Source organism: Plectrocnemia conspersa, unplaced genomic scaffold (assembly GCF_051122295.1).
Source record: "Plectrocnemia conspersa isolate PC_06_02 unplaced genomic scaffold, ASM5112229v1 ptg000005l, whole genome shotgun sequence".
Taxonomy (NCBI): Eukaryota; Metazoa; Arthropoda; class Insecta; order Trichoptera; family Polycentropodidae; genus Plectrocnemia; species Plectrocnemia conspersa.
In genome coordinates, this window is record NW_028277169.1 from 24,396,625 (window position 1) to 24,419,817 (window position 23,193).

The 23,193-nt window shown below is 34.0% G+C and overlaps 2 protein-coding genes across 9 annotated transcripts; one reads left to right on the forward strand and one right to left on the reverse strand.

The window, feature by feature from the left end:
- Window positions 1-1,447: 1,447 nt before the first annotated feature.
- LOC148235241 (tetraspanin-33-like) lies at window positions 1,448-8,340 on the reverse strand. Of its 6 annotated transcripts, none has more exons than XR_015809606.1 (7): window positions 8,152-8,339; window positions 7,790-7,867; window positions 7,581-7,709; window positions 7,342-7,515; window positions 7,098-7,277; window positions 4,164-4,456; window positions 1,448-2,635 (listed from the first exon to the last, which is right to left on the reverse strand). XR_015809606.1 is itself a non-coding variant. In XM_088186038.1 (7 exons), the coding sequence occupies exons 1-7, from the start codon at window positions 8,233-8,235 to the stop codon at window positions 2,611-2,613; spliced, it is 846 nt and encodes a 281-aa protein (XP_088042164.1). In that variant the 5' UTR covers window positions 8,236-8,339; the 3' UTR covers window positions 1,448-2,610. The 6 variants fall into 6 exon arrangements, 4 of the variants coding, with proteins under 4 accessions (XP_088042164.1, XP_088042163.1, XP_088042166.1 ...); XR_015809605.1 differs by having other exon boundaries at window positions 7,784-7,867; XM_088186038.1 differs by having other exon boundaries at window positions 4,281-4,456.
- Window positions 8,341-11,077: 2,737 nt separating this feature from the next.
- Window positions 11,078-22,911, forward strand: lqfR (clathrin interactor lqfR). Of its 3 annotated transcripts, none has more exons than XM_088187080.1 (11): window positions 11,078-11,210; window positions 12,538-12,739; window positions 12,799-12,927; window positions 12,990-13,098; window positions 13,167-13,271; window positions 13,348-13,447; window positions 17,563-17,732; window positions 17,805-17,916; window positions 17,978-18,138; window positions 18,204-18,377; window positions 21,901-22,911. In XM_088187080.1, the coding sequence occupies exons 1-11, from the start codon at window positions 11,161-11,163 to the stop codon at window positions 22,353-22,355; spliced, it is 1,767 nt and encodes a 588-aa protein (XP_088043206.1). In that variant the 5' UTR covers window positions 11,078-11,160; the 3' UTR covers window positions 22,356-22,911. The 3 variants fall into 3 exon arrangements, with proteins under 3 accessions (XP_088043206.1, XP_088043204.1, XP_088043205.1); XM_088187078.1 differs by lacking the exon at window positions 21,901-22,911 and adding an exon at window positions 18,623-21,677; XM_088187079.1 differs by lacking the exon at window positions 21,901-22,911 and adding an exon at window positions 18,644-21,677.
- The last annotated feature ends 282 nt before the right edge of the window (window positions 22,912-23,193 follow it).

Consider the following 23,193-nt stretch of genomic DNA (forward strand, 5'->3'; position numbering starts at 1 on the left):
AGTCACGTATATAAACAAACCATGACAATTTCATAATTGAAAAAAAAGTCGTTACCCTTAAATACATATTGGATCACTCCACTTTTGAGTGAAAATTACTTAATACTGCTCTCACCATTCTAACACATGCAATTAAAATCTCAAAAATAGCGACATAACTTAAAAAGCATTTCTAGAAAATCTCATAACTTTGTTTTTGAAATCCACCATTTTATTCGCGAACCTATCAAAAAAGTGAACGCAGATGGTCTGTTAAAAGTATGTACATGTATAAAAAGCAGGAGATAAATATTTAAGTAACCAAACATTTTTTTTACAATCCAATAAAATTGGAAATCATGGCGTAAGTCAATTTACACTTAAGACCATCGTTATATATAATATATACAAAATTAAATTTCGCCATTGCCTCAAAATCTTATGTTCACAAAATTAATTAGCTCATCTCAACGGCCACTATTTAATCTTGAGCTTTAAATTTGAATGTGATTCTGACACGGAGTATACGTAGTAACCATTGGGAAGGGTAAGCTGCTTTTCTTCTACCAGTTGGAGCTGACGAGGTGTAAGTAGAACTTACGCGAAATTCCATTTATAAAAATATGTTTATTAACTACTGCATAAATCGTGATCTTTTCAAATGGTACAAACGATTTTAAGATTACAGTTACCATTAATTTTATTATTTATCGACACTTGTGTAATTTACATACACTATAATGGATGGTTCTGTTGGAATCAACAAGTTAACTCCATATTATTTGTATAAGAATAAATATATTATTTATAAAACAAGGTTTTCCATGGATATCAAAATGATGTTATATGGATTAGGATGGGAACTTTATGTAGTAACTGATTTATTAAATCTCACTGCTGCTTTCGCTCCCATTGAGTAAATAAAATAATAATAATCCAACTTTAATTTATTCCAGTCATATATTTGAAAAATCTAAATAAATATGTTTTTTAGATATATAAAACAATTTATATAATTGAACGTATTCGAATATAAATCAAAATAATTACATTACGAATAAATGGGACAGTTACAGTTTGTCTTAAATTAATTAATAAATTTTAATATTGACAAATACACTCATTTCAACATAATAATTCTAAAATATCACTGCTGCTTTCGCTCCCATTGAGTAAATAAAATAATAATAATCCAACTTTAATTTATTCCAGTCATATATTTGAAAAATCTAAATAAATATGATATAAAACAATTTATATAATTGAATTTGATATTTCATTTTTAATTTAATATAATTAAATTTAATATTTTTGATATTTGATCGTATTTGAATAAAAATAAAAATAATTATATTACAAAATATGGGACAGTTAATTAATAAATTTTAATATTGACAAATACATTCATTTCAACATAATAATTCTAAAATATCCTTCAGATATACAAATACATAAATAAGAATATCAATTTTATTTGTTAATCTTGCACTTTAAAATTTACACGTGAGGTCAATTCGTTAAAACCTCTCACCCTGGAAGACCACTGTAAACGCGCGCCTAAATTTTTACATTAAAAATCATTACGATAATAACTAGATTCGATTTTTATAAAAAAATTAAAAAGAAACAACATTCAGTCAGTTCCGATAGAGAGTATTTCCGACATCGTAACGATTTCCGAATTTAAAAAAACATTTGGTCTGCTAATAATGTACAAACACTAATGAGTATCAATAATTGTTACTGCTTTTTGAATGGATAAAAATAGCTCCTCACTTAAGGTATTAAAAAAAAGGGCACATTCAAAAAGCAGTAACGTATTTTATATGGAATGATAGTTAAAACAGCAAAATCTTAATTTAACTTAATTTTGTAAAAAAATGTCAAATTGTTAAATAAAAACATACAATTAAATACATTTTATCTATTGAACAACAATACACAAAATTATCGGTAATCAATCATTTTACCGTATTTTATTATCAAGTTGCAATTTGGTCATGGTAAAAAGTCTCTCCAGTGTTTTGCATTGGTTTGAGCAAGCCTTGAACTGTTTGAACAATAATAAAATACGCTAAAATCATAACAATTACTACATTATCACTACACATTAATACAATTTAATTTATTGTGGTTAAAAAATCTCTTAATTTGGCTTTAACTTAGTGCTCACTTACAAGTGGCATTTAAGATTTTAACTGCAACACGCTCTTAGCGAATATCATTGTATCTCAATTTTACATTTTAATGTTAAAAATTAAAACAATTTAACGATTCATAAATAAATCATTATATGGCCGCTTCTCGACATCATATGACATCAAATTATCTGTAACACTAACGGTATTACACGAGCCGCTTGTAAGATATAAGTCAATAGAATAACTACAAAGTGTGCATAGAATTTTTTTTAATATACTAATATTCGTATTATAAATGCAAAATTGAGATTAAATGGCGAACAGAGAAATTCTCACATACAGCCTTTGAAGTGTGTAGCTTCTATTCCTCTTGATTTGACTAGTGAATGGCATAGACTAGTCGACAAGTAGACAGATGACTGCCTGTAAATGAATCGACATATTCGGAATGAATAGGCATTAAATTTTGATCTTCAGGCCGGACGTCACGTCACAGGCGTTGAAGTGCCAGCCACCTGTAAATGAATGAGCACTGTTTGAATTTGCAAAGTTTTGCAAAAAAATGTATTAAACTTAAATGGCATATTTTATGACCAAGCATGAATAACGGTAAAGCTTCACGAACGATTAAAATTTATATAACATAATCCTTCAATATGACATTAAAATAATATTCAACACATAAAGAGATACTTTGGGTCAACTTATGTATGTATTAACATACAATACAAAGTAAAATTATTAAATGCTTCAATGGTAATCAAACTCGGTATATAAGTATTGATATATACACTTATTAACACCACACACGAATATAATATTCCATATAAAATATTATTCACAACAAATTTTTATATCACTACATCAAATACGAGAATATGTTCTGGCACTTAGTGCTTATTTTTTTCAGATCGAATAATTTATTTACATCTAAAACTTAAATACGTTTTGGGTAGATAGTGTTTTCAATGTTTCATTTATTTTTTCTTGTAGCATTCTCTTCAATAATGGCATTGAGTCGCATTCATTAGAATTTCATTTAATATCACAAGCACTCACAGTGCGATTTTACAACTACCGACGTCGAATCGAATAGAAATAGTCACACGAATACAGCGACGATTGACACTCATGCACACAAACATTGACGCCCTTGCTACTACAGTAACCGAAAATCCCTACTTTTATAAATTTAGTAAATAAATAATTATGAGCATGATACAATTATTTGTGCCAAAAATTTGAGGTTTTTTTTACAAATATTTACATTTATAAATCAGAACAATATTTTCGTAACCAAACAATATTAGAAGATTAATTTAAATCTAATTAAGCTCTTCTCAGTTTATTTTCAAGAATATACAAGCAGAAGTCCCCAACCTTTTTTTTATAAGCGGTATATTTTCAATTCATCGAGTACAGTAGTTAAACTATGCTAATTAATTTTAAAGCTACTGATTTGAATATTTCTAATTGAAACAATAAGAAAATAATACCCAAAATCCGACATAAACAGTATCATTATTAAGAAAGAGATTTGGATCCGCCTTTATATTGATATAATTTATTTTCAATGTGATTTTAAGAAAATATTTTATTGTTATTCATCATTATTGTAGATTAAAAACGTAAATTTCAATAGCTTGAATCAAAACTTATAAACAGTTATCTAACTGCATAAAGAACAGAGTACAGATATTATTTTTAAAATCATAGTCTTCGATTTCTGCTTGAATACTCCTCACTACTTTGAATTTATTAGATCAAGAAAGGTTTATAGTGCAGTTTCATGGATGATATCTTCAAAAAATATGTTCTTTTTTTACATTTCATATATTTAAAAATCTAAGAAATAGAGTAAGCTACTCTAATTTGAAATTTCATCGATTCGAGATTAAAGTAAACTACCAAACAATTAGTAAAATTTCAAATTAGAGCCTTTTTTCATTAGAGACCAATCGTAAAACATAAAATAAGTTGAAAATATCACATCTTTTAAAAATAATATTATCATCATCATCGGATAGCACATTATACACGCACATAATTAACAAATCACAAACACCACAGACAAGTCAAAGAAGCCTAACACGAGACGGGCTTGTACGACCCCCCCACCCTAGGATGGTTTGCTTGCGGGATAAACCTCACGAGTTCCACCTGGATTTCTGCAGCTCAATCTGGCCCTCCAGGGTCTTGGCCAGGTAGATGACGAGCAGCTGCGACAGAGCTATGCTGAGCGCTACACCGGCTATGGTGTACAGGTTTCGTTCCGCCCACGATCTAACAATCTCAATGCATCCCGAAGTCCACACTCTCTTACTAGCTTCAGCCACCTGAAAATATAATATAGGATTACTTGCATGAGAAATATGACACTAAAGTAAATGCTAATAGTGCGTTAATATCAAGAGCCATAGAAAAAATATTAATTCAAATGTTTTTATTAATTCATTTTTTCCTGGGATTTAAACAAATATTTATTTGCTTGATCACTGTGTTTAAAATAACTTTCATTAGAATCAATTAACTATTTTCATGATCATTTGCCACACAATATATTGCGATGAAAGTAACAATGGGCGTAATGTTACTCAGGGCCGCAACCGATTCACTCGCATAGGGCCCCTCACTCAAAGTAAAAATTGAATAAAAACAGACGTTAATATTATTTTTATCACAAAATGTGAAATTACAATTCATATAGCGATATTTCATTTTAATAAAAATCCTCACATCAGAATTCGGCAAATATATATATGTAGGATTAAGTTAGTATATAAGCTGTAGGATTAAGTTAGTACATAAGCTGTAGGATTAAGTTAGTATGTATATTGTATACTGGGTTATGGCCAACATAAACATTGTCAAGGCCGAAAGCGTGCCTATAAAGCAGCCTGTTTGCTGCAAAACGCTCTTCTTTCGCTGGCAGCCGGCAGTCGTACGGTGAGGACTGGCGCTAACCTGTCCTACCGCGACGCCGCTGCGAATAAACAACGCGACGCCATATCGTTCTTTCATTCCACTTTCGAACCTCTACCGGATCCCTTGAGGATCCACTACATATATTTAGATTTTATTCAAACTTTAATCGGTCTTTAACCACTTCATGCAGGTCTTTTTTTGAAAAGTGTTCCAAAAAAATCATATTTTTTTATTATAAATTATAATAGTAAATAATTACATTTAAATGGAAAAAATAAAATAAAAATTCAAAAATTTATATTTTTTGCAAAATATATTTTTTTAAATTATATATCCAAAAAATTACATTTACAATAAAAAAATTAAAAACAGGTTTGAATTTTCAAATCTTTTGTGACTTCTCAAAAAAAAACTTTGAATTAAGAATGTTATTATTATTATAATTGTTATTATTATTCTCATTATTATTAGACCATGGGAAATTTGCTAGAAAGATTTTTTGTTAGCACCGATGTAAGAGTATACGTTGCAGTACCCGATCAAAAATATTCTTGTAATAATGAATAAAATTTTCAATAAAACTAATAAGTATTATATTATAAATATTTTTTTAAATCCTTATACATTAAAAAAAGTTAAACAAACTGACGATATATATTTCTCAAGTGTTTTCCAGTTCATTATTTTTATTTTCAACAGGATGTGATATCCTGTAACTGTAAATATTTTCTCCACCGTTTCTAAATAATCGCAAGCAATAATAAAAAAATGGAATAAACCCAATAATGAACAATGGATCTACTGCAATTGAGAAATACTTTAAGGGGAAAAAATGTGAATAACACACTGCCTTGTATTTGTCTAATTTATGACTATATATTCCAAAGCAAAAAAAGACCCTTTTTTTACTTGTAATGAAATGCCGGGATTCCTGCATATACTCGGAAGCCGAGTATAACGACAAATACAATCACGTTTATATGTGGGACCGCGTTTAAATCCGATTTTCATATTCCCGCATGGGCGCGACACCGCGTGTAATGGACATTTCTAAATTCCCACACCCGTGCGGGACCGCGTGTAAAGTGGTTAATCCTTTCACTGCCGCTGATATTTTTGCACGCCATTTCGAAATTTGCTAATATGTGGGGGAGCACCTATTTATGCCATGAGTTATTTAAATATTATTTCAATAAATGAAAGTGTTTTCCAACCTAAAATTATAGAAAAAAAAAACATATTAAAAGGTTCTGTGGCGACCACACAAATAGGTCCACATACAAAAAAGGGCAACCCTCATTGTTAATGACCGTGACCAAAAACGGTCATTCATTAACAATGAGACAAATATCATGGCACAAGAGGGATATCTTTTAACCACACAACATGAGTCGTTAAGAGAATCCCTTTTGTGACAAAACGGTACGGACGCAATCAATCACCACATTGCAAACCCTTTCCGAAGAATTCGAAAGTCTAGACAAGCAAAAAACTAGCTTTCGAAAATGCAACATCCGATTTCTCGAGTTATACGAAGCGACTGCAGCGATTGGCCAGCAAGCGTGCAACCCCTAAAGGATATAAGCCCGGACTCCGATGAGGAGAGGGCAGAAGGGCTGAGGCACCAGACAAGAGACGGCCGGAGACAGCAGAGAGACGCAAACGATCCACCCAGCCAAAGAGAGAAGATCTACCAGCAGCCATCCGGAGGAACTAGCCACACGCCCTCACCGACAGACCAGAAGATCACTCCTGGAACTCCCAAACCACTCGCCGCACGCAGCCACAAGAGCCCTAAGACATCACCACCTGCGCCACCTTCATCGCGAGAAACGTCACGCCGTTAATCGTTCATAATCGAATGTAAATATAATTTAATAAAAAGTCCATCTAGATTCACACAAGTCTCATTGGCCGCGAGGTCAACCACCCTTAGGGCTACGCCCCCTAAAATTCAAAGGTTTATGATACATTTAGGTGCCCAATACATACTGGCGATTTATGTCATCTGCAGTCAAAGGGTTAAAGAAATACTGACGAATTTATACTCACCGATAACTTCTGAACACCGTAACCGCACATGATGTTGACCAAACCGGAAGAAATGTGCGTGGCATTAATGCAACACGAATAAGGTACTCCGCATCTTTCCACAGAAGGCGAAGAGCAGTTAAAGTACTCGTTCTTCGACCAATCCATATAGCCTTCGGACGATAGACCGCAACAATAGAACTGAAACATAGTATTAATTGATATATTTTTTTAAATAAAAAGATATAAAGATAGTCATGCTTACGTCTCGTTGGGCAAAATCGATAAAATTTTGTAAATCAGGATCTTCTCTATAAGCATGCACCACTCTATCGGTGACCGATTCTTGAAAAAGGCCTTTAGCCGCCCTAGGAGATACGAATCCCAAGACGGCTACTACCATTTCAATTAAGAATAGTACCAACAAGCAGAACGAATACTGAAAAATGTCAATATTCAGATTATCAAGTACTTGGTGTGCGATGTTAAATGTTTCGTTCTTACGAATTTGAGCAAGCACGTGTTTTCACGGAGAGCGCCAACGCAACCAGCAAAGCTGACATTGAAAACAACAGCTCCGGCCAGCACCAGCACTAAAGAAACATTCAATATCACGTCGAAGACGGTATTCAACTGTAAATAAATAACACAATGTTTAAACAATGGTCGTCTTTGTTTAATTTTCAAATTATATACAAAACCATTACTTGTACCTTTATCAGTTCTGATGCCTCCGATGCCTTTTCGTAAAAGGCGTACAGACCGATGGCCACTAATAATCCTCCAAAAATCTATAAAAGACAAAGACATTATTGAGGTCAAACAAAGTATATCGTACTTTTCAAGCCATAATAATTTTTTAATAATATATAACATAATGAATCATATTCTGAGTATGATTCAACATCCCATGGAGTTATTTTTTATATTTTTTTATAATGCATTGTTATAAATAATGGGTTATCCTCGTCGCATACACTATTGCGCAATCGAGCGAATAGAGGCACATAACGATTAGGATCGTTGACAGTTCCCGGAAACGCGTTATAAAAATATGATGCAAAAAAGCACTCACCCAAAATATGAAGTTGAGGAAGAATATCATGTATTTGACGCAAGAACTGACATAGGTGAAGTTGCTGGATTTCCTGCGGTTCATGATTGACGCTGCTGCAACTCGCCTTCGCGACGAATGCGTCAATTCAACAATGACAGCAAGGAACCCACCCACCGACAAACACAATTGGCTCCGATGTTACCAGTGCTAAAAAAATCAAAACATTGTTTAAAGACGTAATCGAAAAAATTGCGACCATATATCATTTATTTAACTTTCACGCGCCCGTGCTATATCGCTTTGTCAGAATTTCTCAACAAAGAGAGATGTCAAGCGTTTCAAACGTACGTCAGTCTTTGTTTAGCTGTCGTCGGGAGATTTACGTCAAAGCGCAGAATATTCCCGCGTTTCTCAATTACTTTTCGACTAAACAAGTATGTTTAATATTTTCACTTCGTTAAATAATTTTAATAATATTATTAGCGATGGCCAAAAGTTATAATGTTTCTGATGAATCGGATCTTCAATTTAAAGGTGTAGAATTTCTCTCGGATAACGAAGACGTAATTGAAATGTTCGAATCGGAATCAGACGAAAATGATTGCAATTATGAACTAAATACTTTAGGGACTGTGATGATGGCGGGTGGCAATGAGACACAGATTGAGCCGCTGCAGTAGTATATTTTATTGACGGTTAGTGTTTACATGGTTAAAATGGGGCGGACGCGCGACGGCACGCGTCCGAACCCTTACAAGCTTGCCGGAAGAGAGAGAACCGTCACAACACCACTACTTCTGCGCCGACCAGTTTTGGCCATAACAAATCTATATTGGCCCCCATAATACTTTTTACATTTACATTTGAAATCATTATTTATTATTTGGCGTGCGTACGTACCGTTGACGTAGCGGTCGACCGCTAACTGCCCTCACGCTCCGTCGCTCGCCTCTCGCCCCTCTCGCCCCGCCACAATTATAAAAGCACTAATAAAATTTTTTCATTATATATATATTTTCAAATGTGTGAGATTTATCGGAGTGTAATGAAAAGACGGAACATCCGTATAATGTAAGCATCAACATTTTGTTATAATACAAAAATACGAAAAAATAAACATTTTATAAATTGAAGTCGGGGGATGTTTGGAGCTCACGTTTTTTATCTTTGCCATCAGATGATTATGGCTATGTGCATGAACCTTTTTTTTTATTAAATGAGAGTGAGAATGTCTCAGCAATCAGAGATACGTTCTGCCTTTTCCTAACAAATTTATTTATTTATTTATTTATTAAAATTATAACCATCGTAACCTGACAGGCAAACCCAATGCGTCACGATAGTCAAAAGTACAAATACATCATAATACATACAAATATAAACAAGACAAAACAACAGACACAAATCACCTCAACAGGTGTGCATTGTCCCATACGAACTGAACCAAAACTCCATATGTGCAAGATAAAATGTCAATATTTCTAATGAAATCGCAGAAGAGATTTATGGCTTTCAATGCCTATAATATAGGGAACTATAAATATTCTGAATGGTGAATCAACGATAGATGCCGTCTAAAGTAATCCATACGCTTCCTATCGGTAGATTTAAAAAAATAAAATTGTAGTTGAACAACAGAAGAACGTTTATTTTACATAAAGCGCAAAAATCAGCGATAGAATTATTCCTGTAAACTTTTACTCCCGAAGATTTTCCTACATGTGTGTCAAATGCATAAAGTATTAAAATGGCCGGATTGCTAGGCATTTAGAATTTTTTTAATTTATTAGTTTTGTATGTTATATGTTTATAGATGTATGTTTTATTTAAAGTAATTCAGGTTTATCATTTATTTTTTAATACATGCGGCCCTTGACTTTCACACATAATTGTTTCCTGAAAATGTATGCGAATGTTGATTGTTCGAAAGTAGAAAGATATAAAAAATTTAAAAATTGTATAATATTTATAAATAATATATTGAAAATATTTATTTATCAATATATATAATTAAGCTAACGAACCATGTTTAAGTGCTTTCAGGTGTTTTCTTTATAAACTTGTTGAGAGTTAGTTAAATATCACCTTTTTTTCTTGATAAAGAAATAACATGATGTTTCTTTCTCAATCGTCCTACGTACCTGAGATATATGTTCTCCATTGGGATCACATTCTTCCATGATAGTCAAAAATCCGTCAAGATGCATGAAGGCTTCATTCATATCTTTGATTATCAAAGTTTTTTCGATTTTATCAGCTTTTTTTTCACTTTCACTGTGTATTTCATTTAATTCTTGTTGCTCGATTAAGTATATATTTAACGGAGGTATTAAGTGGGATTCAATCAACTCATTATTATCTTCGTTGTTAACGTACAAGCTTAGTTCATTCATTAGGCTAACTATTACAACTGTGTTAGTTTCCAACCCTTATGTGTGGGCATACAGCTTGTGACGGCCAGGTGAACGGGTTCCCTACCCCCCATAGTACTAAATATGCTATTGGAGATGCATTAGTGTTTTTCCCGAGCGCTCAGGGAGACGTGCTCTCGCTGACTGGCCGGCATTGCATTGCACTGCATGCATTGCGTTTGCAGTGCCTTGCGCTCTACCTTACACGGCCAGCCCGAGAGGTCACTTCCTTTCAAAGATTTGGGTTTTCACCCAAGAGTCTCCCACACTGATGGATGGCGTAAAAAGTCATCTCAACTTACATCGAAAGGATCGACTGCTGCAAATGATCTAGAGGCGGGCATTTAATTGATATTATTTTTTCATAAAATATGAAATACATTTAATGTTCGATTAAAAAACTCTTTTTTTTTAAAAAAAAAGCTCGGAAACTGTAATTGGATCACCTCTAGTATTTGTTTAGGAGAGTGATTTTGACCATAGACAAGAGTAACGAAACGACTCGATGTAACGAGCGTCGGAGTGGCAGTAGCGATCACGGGCGTGAGGTGCAGCGCTGGTGACGTGTGGCGCGGAGGCAGCGCTCTCTGGGACTGCGCCGCCGCCCTCCGCAGCCATGGATCGCTTCATCAGCATGTGGAAAGTGCGAGAGATCGCCGACAAAGTGTAAGTACCTCCCACTTCCCGCCCGCCCGCCCCCCTGTCACCTCACAGCTGGACGCTCCCGGCCTCCGCCCCTTACGACACATCGCCGGCCTCGGCCTTGCGCGCTTCGCTGCTTCCCGTTCAATTAACATTACAATACGCTCATCTCAATAGACGCTTTCCGAACAATGCATCGGCACATCTGCGAATTACTCTAATAAAAATGATCGACAAACGAGTTTCGCAATGGTCGCAAATTACATAGCTCGGATTCTACTTCGTGTTATCAGTTAAGTCGCAGATAACGTTTTGTTAAGAAAGGATTCTTTAATAATTCAATGGCAATTGTGCGCTTTTTAAAGCGTGATCCAAGTCCAAGAATTGACCTTGATGACAAAAAACGACCGTTTTTTTCTAATTGTATACATGTTTTATTATCATCAATTATTATTAATAACAATAACATTAACACAAAACTGTGAAATTAATAATCGCTTTGCTTAATTTCATGGCATGTTTAGATTATATTTTTCAAACGTATAAAATTTCACTTTTATAAATACCAACGGAACATTCAGTCAATACAAAAAAATCTGACAAATGTCATTTTTTTAAAACATCAAGGGTAGATTTCTTTGAACTTTGAACAAGAACTTTGCAGCCTAACAAAAAATAGTATATTAATAAATTTGTATTTTCAACGTAGTATCTGCATTTTGCCACTACTCGTTTGCTTTTGTCAAGAAGAGTACTACGGAACTTTCTAGTCCACTTGTACAATTGCCAGAGCGGCAGACGTGCATCATAATACTGAACATTTGTCTCTGAATTATCATGACAGCAGGAACTTTTTTTATTTATTTAAATTCCAGAATTCATCGCGATTAGAACTTACGATTCTATATTTCGGCAGTGATGTACCTGTCTCGGTAACAAATTTTTAGTAACTGGAATGTTACTGAAAATTAATGTCCATGGCAGAAGAATCATTGCCGAAATTTTGAATCGTAGTATAAGTTAAAAATATAAAATATAATATATTATATGTATTGGCTTGTTGGCATTTCGGTACATACTGTAGTTAAGTATACTAATCAGTACTACTGACTAACGTCAATAGTTAACAGTAATTTCACTCCCATAGACAAATCTAAAGAAAAATGTGAGGAATAAATCATGTTTACATTATATTTTTATTATGACATTGCGTAGCTCATGACAATTCATTAGTAATTATACTGGAAACTTATAAAACTATTCTAACAATTTTAGCTTTTAGTATGTCAATCCTTCCTGATTGATTAAGTATTTAATTTGAGGATACTGATAATTTTATTATAATTCTTAGCACCAATGTTGTGATGAATTATACCGAGATCGAGGGAAAAGTGAGAGAAGCCACCAACGAAGAAGCATGGGGACCCACCGGTCAACTCATGCAAGAGTTGGCTACGGCCACATTCACTTACGAACATTTCCCCGAAGTCATGTCGATGTTATGGCGACGAATGTTGCAAGATAACAAATACCGATGGCGACGAACGTATAAAGTATGTTCAAATATTATCATTCTAGAGAGCTGTAATGATTCATATTATCGACGTTTCAGTGCCTTCTTCTCTTAAGTTACCTCGTTCGCAACGGCTCAGAACGAGTGGTTACATCTGCTCGCGAACACATCTACGATTTACGATCGTTGGAACATTACACTCACGTAGATGAAAACGGAAAAGATCAGGTATATTTTGAATAATGTATTTTATATACAAATGTGTATCTAACGTATGTTTTTTAATTTAGGGTGTCAACGTGAGACATAAAGTTAGAGAGCTCATCGATTTCATCCAAGACGATGAGAAACTTAGAGAGGAACGGAAGAAAGCGAAGAAGAATAAGGATAAATACATAGGTAAGAATTTTGCAAAGAAATGTTATTTTTAATTTTAGATGTTTAATCTTTTATTTTTGTTACTTCAGGAATGTCTTCTGATACTATGGGTGGAGGCGGAGGAGGAGGTGGGGGCGGCAAAGGAGACTATACAGATCAATCTTGGGATTCTTCGCGTAGGACGCCACAATGGGGTAATTATAATTTTAGAATCGATTGAGATTTTAATATATTTTATCGTTCAATTACTCTACACATGTTACTTTTCAGGTTCTGATTATAACGGTGAAGATGAGCAATATGATGCGGAAAGAGAAGATTCTGAAGATGAGGGTGGAACCAAATCAAATAGGCACAACAATAGAACAAAGTTTGTATTATATGTTTTTTCACTATTTTAACAGCATTTAGAATTACCAAATTCTTAAGAATTCTTGTTTAACATATTGCGGTCCGTTTTTTATTGTTAGCAAAATTTTGCAGTCAGTCTGTTTATCTTTTTCCAAGATTACAAATAATTTAATTTAACTTTGTAAAAATATTGTGCGAACGTAAAGAAATTTTAAGCTTTTATCGAGAGTTGGTAATAAATATATATTTTAATTATTTTGATAAAAGTCACACTTTGTCAAAACATTTTAAATTTCGCGAAAATAGCGGACCGTAATGTGTTAATGTAAAATAAAAATAGTCATTATCTCTACAATAAAAAACGTAGTAAATCCTAATCTATAATTGTATCGAAGACTGGTCATTATTATTATTAATGGGCCGATTTAATGATAATATAATGACAATAATATTTTTTCTGGAAGTTATATTTCGCATAGGCAGTGATAAGTACTGCTAGATAGGGAAATGCATCCTGTTCAAAAAACAAAATGTATTATTAAATTCTAAAGTGTAATCGCATATAAATGGTTATTATTATCAATGGCCTAATTGAATGATAAAACCAAACTTCACCACAAATGATTCATAGCGTAGTATATATGTACATTTATATCATATTCACATTTACACGCCCAGCGGTCCCGTACGTTACCAATGATTATGTTTTTAAATGTGGCCATTTGGAACAGTTATAAATATAAGATTTTAAAATCTAGGCAATGCTGAAGATAACATACCTTCCGTTTGTTGTTTGTTCATGAACTAATGGAATTAAGTAGAACTAAAAAAATGATAATTGGAATAATCCATTGTTAGGTTTGAAGTCAAGCATTCGGAACATGTACCAGGAAAAAACAAGAGCAAAATTAGGTGTCACGTATGTTAAAAAAAATGATAAAATAGCTAGGTCTATTTATAGTTTGCGTACAGAAAAATGTTTTAAAATTTGGCATATGTTCAAAACTGGTTTTAATTTAAATTTTTTTTTGTTATATTAAAAGAATTAAAAAATGCATAAATATTTTTGATATAGTTGTGAATTTAAAACAATCCTTTTATTTGACAATGCCTTTTATTTTACCTAAATAATTTTAATAGTTTTTGAGATATTGTTATTTTTATGGCCACATTAAATACCCTGTGCACAAATTTGTGCATTTCAGAAACCTTACGTTCATATAACAAAATCACACGTTGAACTATGTATTTACTGTAACATATTCATATAGCGCTTTAGCCAAAGATGTTGCTAATATTCTATTAACTAAAATAGTTTAAATAAATCGATATTCAAAATTCCAGAGGCTCAAAACTCAGGTAAAAAAATCGTTTCAAAGCAATGTTAACAGATTTTTTCTACGAAAATATCCCACATAATATATATTCGTAATAATGAAATCAGTTATAAAACTGAATCGCATACCAAGGAAATCAAAATATTTAAATAATGTTTAACACTTTACAGTCAATATACGCGATGATATTTGCACGGCACCCAACCATGCAACTTTGACATTTTGTTTGCTATTTGCACAATGTAACAAATAAATTTCATTTAACTATTAACAAATACAATGAAAAACGCACACCCGCCTCCAATAGAGTCACACACTCGTAAAAACATATTCTATTATTATTTATACATATTATATATTTTAACACTAATACAATTTAATATTTACGTTTATGTATTGTCGACTCACTGTCTTTCTAAAATATGATTTTAATAATTTCTAGGATTGATGTTTTTTAAAACTCTTGCCAAAATTAATTTTTAAATTCTGAAGTTACAGTGATTTTTCTTCCGATATTAGTTTGTCTCCTCTGATATTGTTTGGAACGAATCATCACCAATGAACTGGGACACCTTTAACCCGCCGTTGGTCGCGCCTGAGCGAATAGCCGCCTCTCAGTTTTTTCTGTTTTTAAGTTTAAATATTAATTATTTATTATTTTTTTTATTTTTGGTTTATTTTAGTGTTGTATATATAAAATAAATAAATTCTTTAAAACTTTTATTTATATAACGAAAGCAGAAAAATAAAATAATAAATATTTTAAAAGTAAAATATAATTTTTTTAGATATATGCCTAAAACTTTAAAAATAACATGAAAAAATATATATTATTTTTGATCTTGATTACTTGAATACCTAGTTATGCAATCTGGACATAATTCCGATGAATGTTCTTTGCATATTGGGTTATAGCACATGTGGCATTTGATGGTGATTTTGCGATTTTTTTCCTAGGGCAAAAATTACATTTTGGACGATTCTATTCACTTGGTTCTGGGTGATGAATTATCGTAGTGTCAGGTTTCTCTTCTAAATACTGCTATATTTTTATTTGCAAATTTTGCGATAAATTTGTTTAATTTTTTAAATTATCTAAAGAATCAAAAAAAAATTCAAAAAAGTTTTTTTATACTATGTATCAAAAGAGTTTAATAAAATATATTTATAAAATAAATTAAAAACATAATAATAATAACAAAAAAGTAAATAATAATAAAAAGAAACTACCAAAAAATAAAATTTCCAGCACGAATCTAACCCGCGTAAATAACGTTCTCTCTCGATCCTTGATATAACACAACTAATACGCAAAACCAAATGTATATCAAATTAGTAAACACGTGTTTGAGCCTGCAATATTGAAGAAAACATAATTCTTGAAAAGTAGAGGGACCCGCAAGTTAATATGTTTCATACAAAAAAAACGGCATCAAAAAAACCGATAGGGTGAGCGCTGCGCCGCCGTGCGACCAACGGCGGGTTAAAATTGTTCATATTTCCTAGGGGGTCATATTCTGATCAATCCAATGTTGCAACAGATATTTTTCTGAAAAATCTTTCAGTTTTGCAGTTTTGTGGACTTACTATGATCCCAAAAACTTCTTCAGAATCACTGTGTTCGTTGATGTCTTCTACATATTCATTAGAAAGTTGGGAAAGAATATCTTCAAAACTTTCTTCTAACAATGTTTCTTTTTTTTTATCCATTTTATAACAATCACAGTAAAAATCACAAAACAAAATAATTACAAATTTAAAGTCGATAAAAATCTCTCAATACAGATCATGTATTATCACAAAGTGGTTAAAAAAATACAATAACACAATATAATATTACAAAAAAGGGCGAAGTCAAAAAAACTTTTCCAGTATCGGCCAGAAAATGACTTAAATATCTGAGGCTTATCTAAAACGGTACAGCGCTAAACTAAAAACCACAATATTGGCTACAGACATAGCATCTACTTGATGAATCGTAATAAAGTATATCGCATCAGCAATGACATCATAGAAAGACAAATTTTAAAGAAAATGTCAACGTTTTTGTCTCGGGTCTTTGGGATATACCTATAAATTTTAGTTTCCGTCCTTACATAAAATATTATTTCTTTTGTGACTAGATAAAATTCGAGTCCCTATTTTATTACTTACAACCTTCGAACGTTATTCATTAATCTCCAATCTGAGGTTTGTTGCCAGTACTTCGACCTACGCATACCACCGGTTGAGAGTCACTGAAATAGGTCATTGTTATTGATATGATGCCTGAGAAACTGGGTTCAAAACAAGTAACGTATGGACGTTTTTTCGCTGTCAACACTACCAAAGTTGAACAGTCGTGTGAATATCGCCGCGTAAATTGACCGTAAAGTGTTAAAAATAAAGAATTTATTTACAGGTCACAAAGTTTGATATTTATTGTTTTAAAAATAAGTAAATATATTTCATCATCGTCTTATCATGATTAGTATTGTTTTTATTTTTTAAATATGTATTCTAAACATCAATTTATTTTTTATTTTATTGGTACGCTAGCCACAATTTGACGTTTACTGATTTTACCATTGTGAATATAAAAAACAATCATTACAAGACTGTTTTTTATATTCAATGTTAAAACGTTAACTAGTTAAAAAGTTGTAATGGTTTAAAAAAAATAAGTTTAAGTTATAATTTTTGCAAATAAGCCCTGCCGCTCGGCGCATGGTCGAGTAAAGGTTAAAACGTGGATAATTTATGAATCATTAACCAATGCCTAGTAAATTATACTAAATATGTGTTTTCATTTTTATAGAGTTGAAGCCTATACGGACACCATCGACACGCCTCCTACAAGGTCAAACAATGGCGACATGCCTATTAAAAGTTCTATTATTTCTAATGCACCCAAAGTGAACCTATCAATAGGCCGTTCTCCGGCGAAAACCGTAAATGCAGCTAGAACTGTTAAAAAAATCAATCTCGGTAAATATTTTGAATATGTGAAAAATTTCATGATGACTAAAACTTGATGCTCATAAATCTATGTATTTTTAGGAGCTGCTGCACAATTCGCCAAATCTGCTGCCAATGATTCACCGACTGCCAACCCCGAAGATCTATTTCAGACAGTCTCTACTCACAATGACGACGACGATTTCAATCCAAGGTATTTTTTTTTTAAGTTTAGTTCTGAAAAGCAGTGATTAAAAAATATTTGTAAATACTAGGTCGGAAGAAAAACCTGCCGTCAAAGAAGGCCAAGAATTCGGTGATTTCGCCAAAGCGTTTGGTGGTTCAAAATCGGAAAATTTGCTCTCCAGTGTCGCTAATGCGTCAACGGATGAATTCGCTGATTTTAGCAGTGCCTTTACTACGACAAATTTCAATGGTAATTATATTATTTATTGATCTTGACATGAGATTGGATGTTATTAAATTATACTTTCGCCATAGCTCCCAATGCGTCGCATTCCATGCCAACGATCGATTTACTCGGAAGTCCAACATCATCGCCGCCTTCTTCGGGATTATTAGACTTATCTATCAATACTTCGCAGATACCTCTACCTTCGCAGCCAGTTGCTCAACTAACTACGCAAATGTCAGCAATGACATTAGATTTGGGAGGTAAATTATCTACATTTTATCATTCATTTTGACATTCATATCATTGGATAATACTAACACTTTAATCAGTCAAGTATTATTTAATCTGTATATTTGCATTGGTTCCCATTTTATGTATCTGCGTTGTATGCTATAGTAAATAGTACATAAAATGTATTAATCCAAATATCCATTCACACAAGTTGTGGTAGTGTTCTGCATGATTTACTTTAAAATGTAAGCCATCTCAAAAGTTCGGAACACAGCGAGCGCTGTTCGAATTTCAGGGTCTTCGGCGAAGACAGCGGAGGATGCAAAGAGTGACGATGCCAGACAATCCAAGATCTGTGATAAACCTTACGAGACTTATAAGAGTGTCATCGTCAGCACTTGCAAGGCATTCCTAGACGAGATTAACGGCATGGACCGAATCAAATCTCAAAACGACTTAAACCTGATCAGCGGAAAGCTCAGAAAAATATTAAATCTCTTACCTGGACCGATCACGCCCCAGAGGCTCTGCGCGCAAGACGACTCGACTTTGAACTGGTCGGAGTTTGCGGAGACGACCTATCCTTCGATAATAAACGCACTAATTGACAAATTCGAAGTCTATTGGCCGCGAAACGGCGAAAACTTCGACTCCAACATCGCTGAAACGTTCCTCATCGAAGAGTGCTTCGAGTTCAGCTTCGAATCATTATCAACAACTTGCGCACGATTGAAAGAGGGAGAAAAAAACAAAACGCTCGCTTTAATCGAACTGCTCAAAAACTACACTAGAAGCGACTTGATATTCATCGCCATTGTTAATATATCACTGATAGAATCCGAAGATGAAGTATGCACGAACAAAAGTACGTGTTTATTTCTGCAATGGCAAAAATATGTTCAATACTTGATCTCTCTACCGCAAAGAGTAGCGAACGTTATGGAAAAAAATACGCCCACAGATTTCTCAACTGAGAACTATTGCTCGCTCTTGGCGTATCATTTAGTGAGCGCTGTGGACGTAATGGCTGACAGTTGCTATTTCGCTGATGCAAAGTATAGTTTGAAATTCTTGTCTTATATATTGAGCAAGATCATCGTAAACTTCAACGACATACGACGATCGAAACCGATCCTCGAAATCATCCATGTATTTGTGTCTTGGACTACGGCTGGACCGAACGATGTCTGCTCATATTTGAGAAAACGACTCATTCAAAACGTTCTTGAAAATCTATCGCGCGGAGCGATTGAAATATTTTCAGTTATGCTTCTTCAGCACGTACCTCTCAATTACTCAAAAGAGGCCAGCTTCTTTCCCATATTGAACATGTTGGGAACCGCCGTGCTAGAAAGCAAAGACTGGGAATACGTCTTAACGACGAAAATTCCAATAATGAGCAACATTAATTATCAAAATACACTGCTCCTTGAGAATCTAGTCCTTTATTTAACCATCACAATTCCTGAGGAGAATATCCATAAAATGAATCATCTGTCCGAATTGATCATACGAATGGCTTCGACGTGGTCAATGAAGAGTTCACTGCTATATACCACTTTCAATCAAAAGGTCTTCATATCGCAAGCGATTCTATTGAGTATCAAATATTTAACTCATTTGACTAAGTTCAACCTACATAAGCACATGATGACAAAGCTTAAAAATAGTTTATACGATGGTGTTCCATTACATTTAGAATCGACTGACCCTATGGTTAGGGTCTTAGGTATGGCGACGGCGGAGCTATCGTTGAATTTATTATCTTTGAGCGATACATACGGCATAGACAAACCGAGTTTGAAATTCGATTATTCAGATTTTGGCGACGATTGCATGAAGGTTTATGAAAGCTTGAAAAAAATAAGCGAAAAATGCATTTTAGATCCAGCATTCGAGCCACTGCCATACGAGAAGGATATAATATACGAAAGCAGCTTTGCGATCATTCAACAAATGCGCGAGAGAATATATGGAAGTAAAGAGGATAATGTGGACATGAAAACAATAGAAGAAATCAAGACGATCGATTCAAAAGAAAATGATACTTTCAAACTAATTTTGAAACCGCCTGCAGCCGAAGTTAACTTAAAGCCTAACTTAATCATAAATAATCCGGTAGATTTAGATTCGGACGACGATTTTGAGCCGTACGATATGAGCAATGATGTACCCGACTCGTATCAGAAACGACCGGTATTCTTACGCGATTTACACAATAGTTTATTGGAAACTACAGATCATGAAGTGTTCACTGAATCTCTTAATACAGCCGAGACGCTCATATACCAGCAGTTGCAAAACGACGATCCTGAATTAGCGATAGACTTGTTAAATCTATTGGTTCATCTCGAACAAAGGTTTACGATGGAAGAATTTGAGTTTGTACGAACTTCTGCTTGTATCGCCATCGTTTGCATTCATCCAGTGCAGAGCGCTGAACATATTTGCCGCGAATTTCATACGCCTATTGGGAAATATCCAGTGGCTACACGTTTCTTATTCTTGGATATATTGGCCGGCGCCGCCAATAGAATAGCGGATACGTTCAATAAATACACAATGAAGAACGTCGAAAATGACCCGTTGAGTAAAAAGAAACACGTTCAAGATCCAGATGAGAAGCCAAAAATGTCGGAGACGATTTTGGCAATGTCAGAACGGGTTATCCTTCAACGTTTAGAGCCCAAAACGAAATACTTTCATTCGAAGGGTGCCCATCCATTTTCAAAAGCTAAAAAGAACGTTTTTGCAAACGTTGCTAGTAGTTTCTTCTATCCGTTAATTTACGGATTCGGAAAACATCAGTTGACGTTATCTGGACACTCTTTGAAGAGAGATATTGATAATATACTGCTGCAAAAGTTCCTCTCTGTACTTTCAATCGTCTTGATTTCGAGTAGGAATTCGCCGAATAGTCTGAAGTTTGCTTCGGAAACGTTGCATTTAATCTGGTGCTTGAGATATAACCGCGATTCCAAGATTCAGATTGCGTCTATAGTGTTGCTATTGGCGGCTTTGTCTTGTTGTCCGCCTGAAGTACTTAGAGCGCACTGCTACGACCAGTTATTCGAGATGAAAATGTGGATGATGGAGTTTAAAGAGCCGTCGTCTCCGCAACACGTCAAAAACAAAGATATCCAAGAATGCGAAGTACTGGCAAAGAGCATTTTTGGTCTGCTTGAGAGTTTACTTTACGAAAAAATCGATGCTATATTCTGAGCATTCCTTTTAAATAAGCAGTACTATGTAAATTATTACTTGATAAATGTTAGCTCGTCAATGTTGTATTAATTTTTTTTTAACTAATAAATGTTACAGTTGTAAAAGATTTTTTAATTAATTAATTTAGCTATGGTCCTTTATGATCCAGAGCCGCCCCCTTCCGTCAGTTTTTTTAGTTAGGTTATCATTTTTGTTTTTATCTCTCACACTATTAACAATCTAATCTTATAAGCACATTCATTTTATACTATGGTAAGCTTTTATTTTTCAGTTACGCTTACTGCAGTTTTCCCCTTCTATTTTTTTCACATTACTTATTTTTTGCAGATTTGTTAGGAGGGGGCGTGCCGCTTCAACCCGTCTCCGTAAATCCCAGTAATGCAAACTCTGACAATAACGTCACATCATCTTCCTCAACCAATTCCTCTAACAAACAACAGTTAGGCGCCACTTGGGCCGACAGTAGCGGCAAGGTCAACATAAACATAGATGACTTATTCGGCACAAAGAGCCCAAAGTCGGGACCGCCGCTGTCCATGAACCAGCTCAAGAGCAATCCGTCGAGTCCCATCAAACAGCCAATGTTCAACAACAATCCGATGGCTGAAAACGTAGGCGGCTTCGTCGGCACGCAACTGTCGTTCCAGACCCCGACCGCGCCACCGTTCAACAACAACATGATGGGCAACACGAACGCCAATAACTTTGGAGGATTCGCGAGTCCGCCGCCGATGGCCACCACTAACCAGCAACAAATGTTTTTCCAAGCGCAATTCAAATGATATACGCCGATATTGTGGATGGATTGAGGTTGTAATCTGTCCGCAATCGATCAGGGATGATAGACTGTTGAATAATTACGTGCGTATTGTTTACAGGCAATAATAATAAAAACGCGATCTAATTGCGAACGTTGTGTTAAGGTTTTAAAAATGTACTTATGCAGTAAATGGGTTTCATTTAATACTTCAACGCAATTACAATAAAATCCTAGAAGCCGGTCAAAGTACATCTTCAAGTCTAAATAGTCGGATATTCCATTTAAAATATACACAAGAGTCCATCAGTTGCTTTACTACTTAAAAAATGATAATCATATGTATTTTTTTATATGTATATATATGTAAACAATTGCGCTCATAGATGTCTCCTCCTAGCAGTACTTTCACGGTTGGAAGTTATTTTCAGGGGCTTTTTCATATTAATCTTGCTTTCTTGTTTCCTTTTACGGGGCATCTCGAATCTGGGTAAGAAAAATCACATGTGCCAGTCGAGTATGAGGTTGCATGCTGCTCTACTCTTGATCCCAGGCTGCAACATTTCTACATAAAAAATAAAGTATGATATAATTATCAATCATATTACATAGATCAAGTTTTAATGTATTTTGTATAAGAGCTTATATTTTTAGTTCTATAGTCGATTCACTTTCAAGAGTCAGCTGTCATAAACAATATATAACACTTGCTCTTAAAATTATATTCAATATAAAGGACACAGAGGAGTATTGGTTTGTTGTATCGGCTAAAAAATATAATTAGAATCATCTTCTTGTTAACGCGAATTATGTGTATTGCTATATCTTGAAAGTGAACCTTGACTGATTCTGGTCCTCTGGAT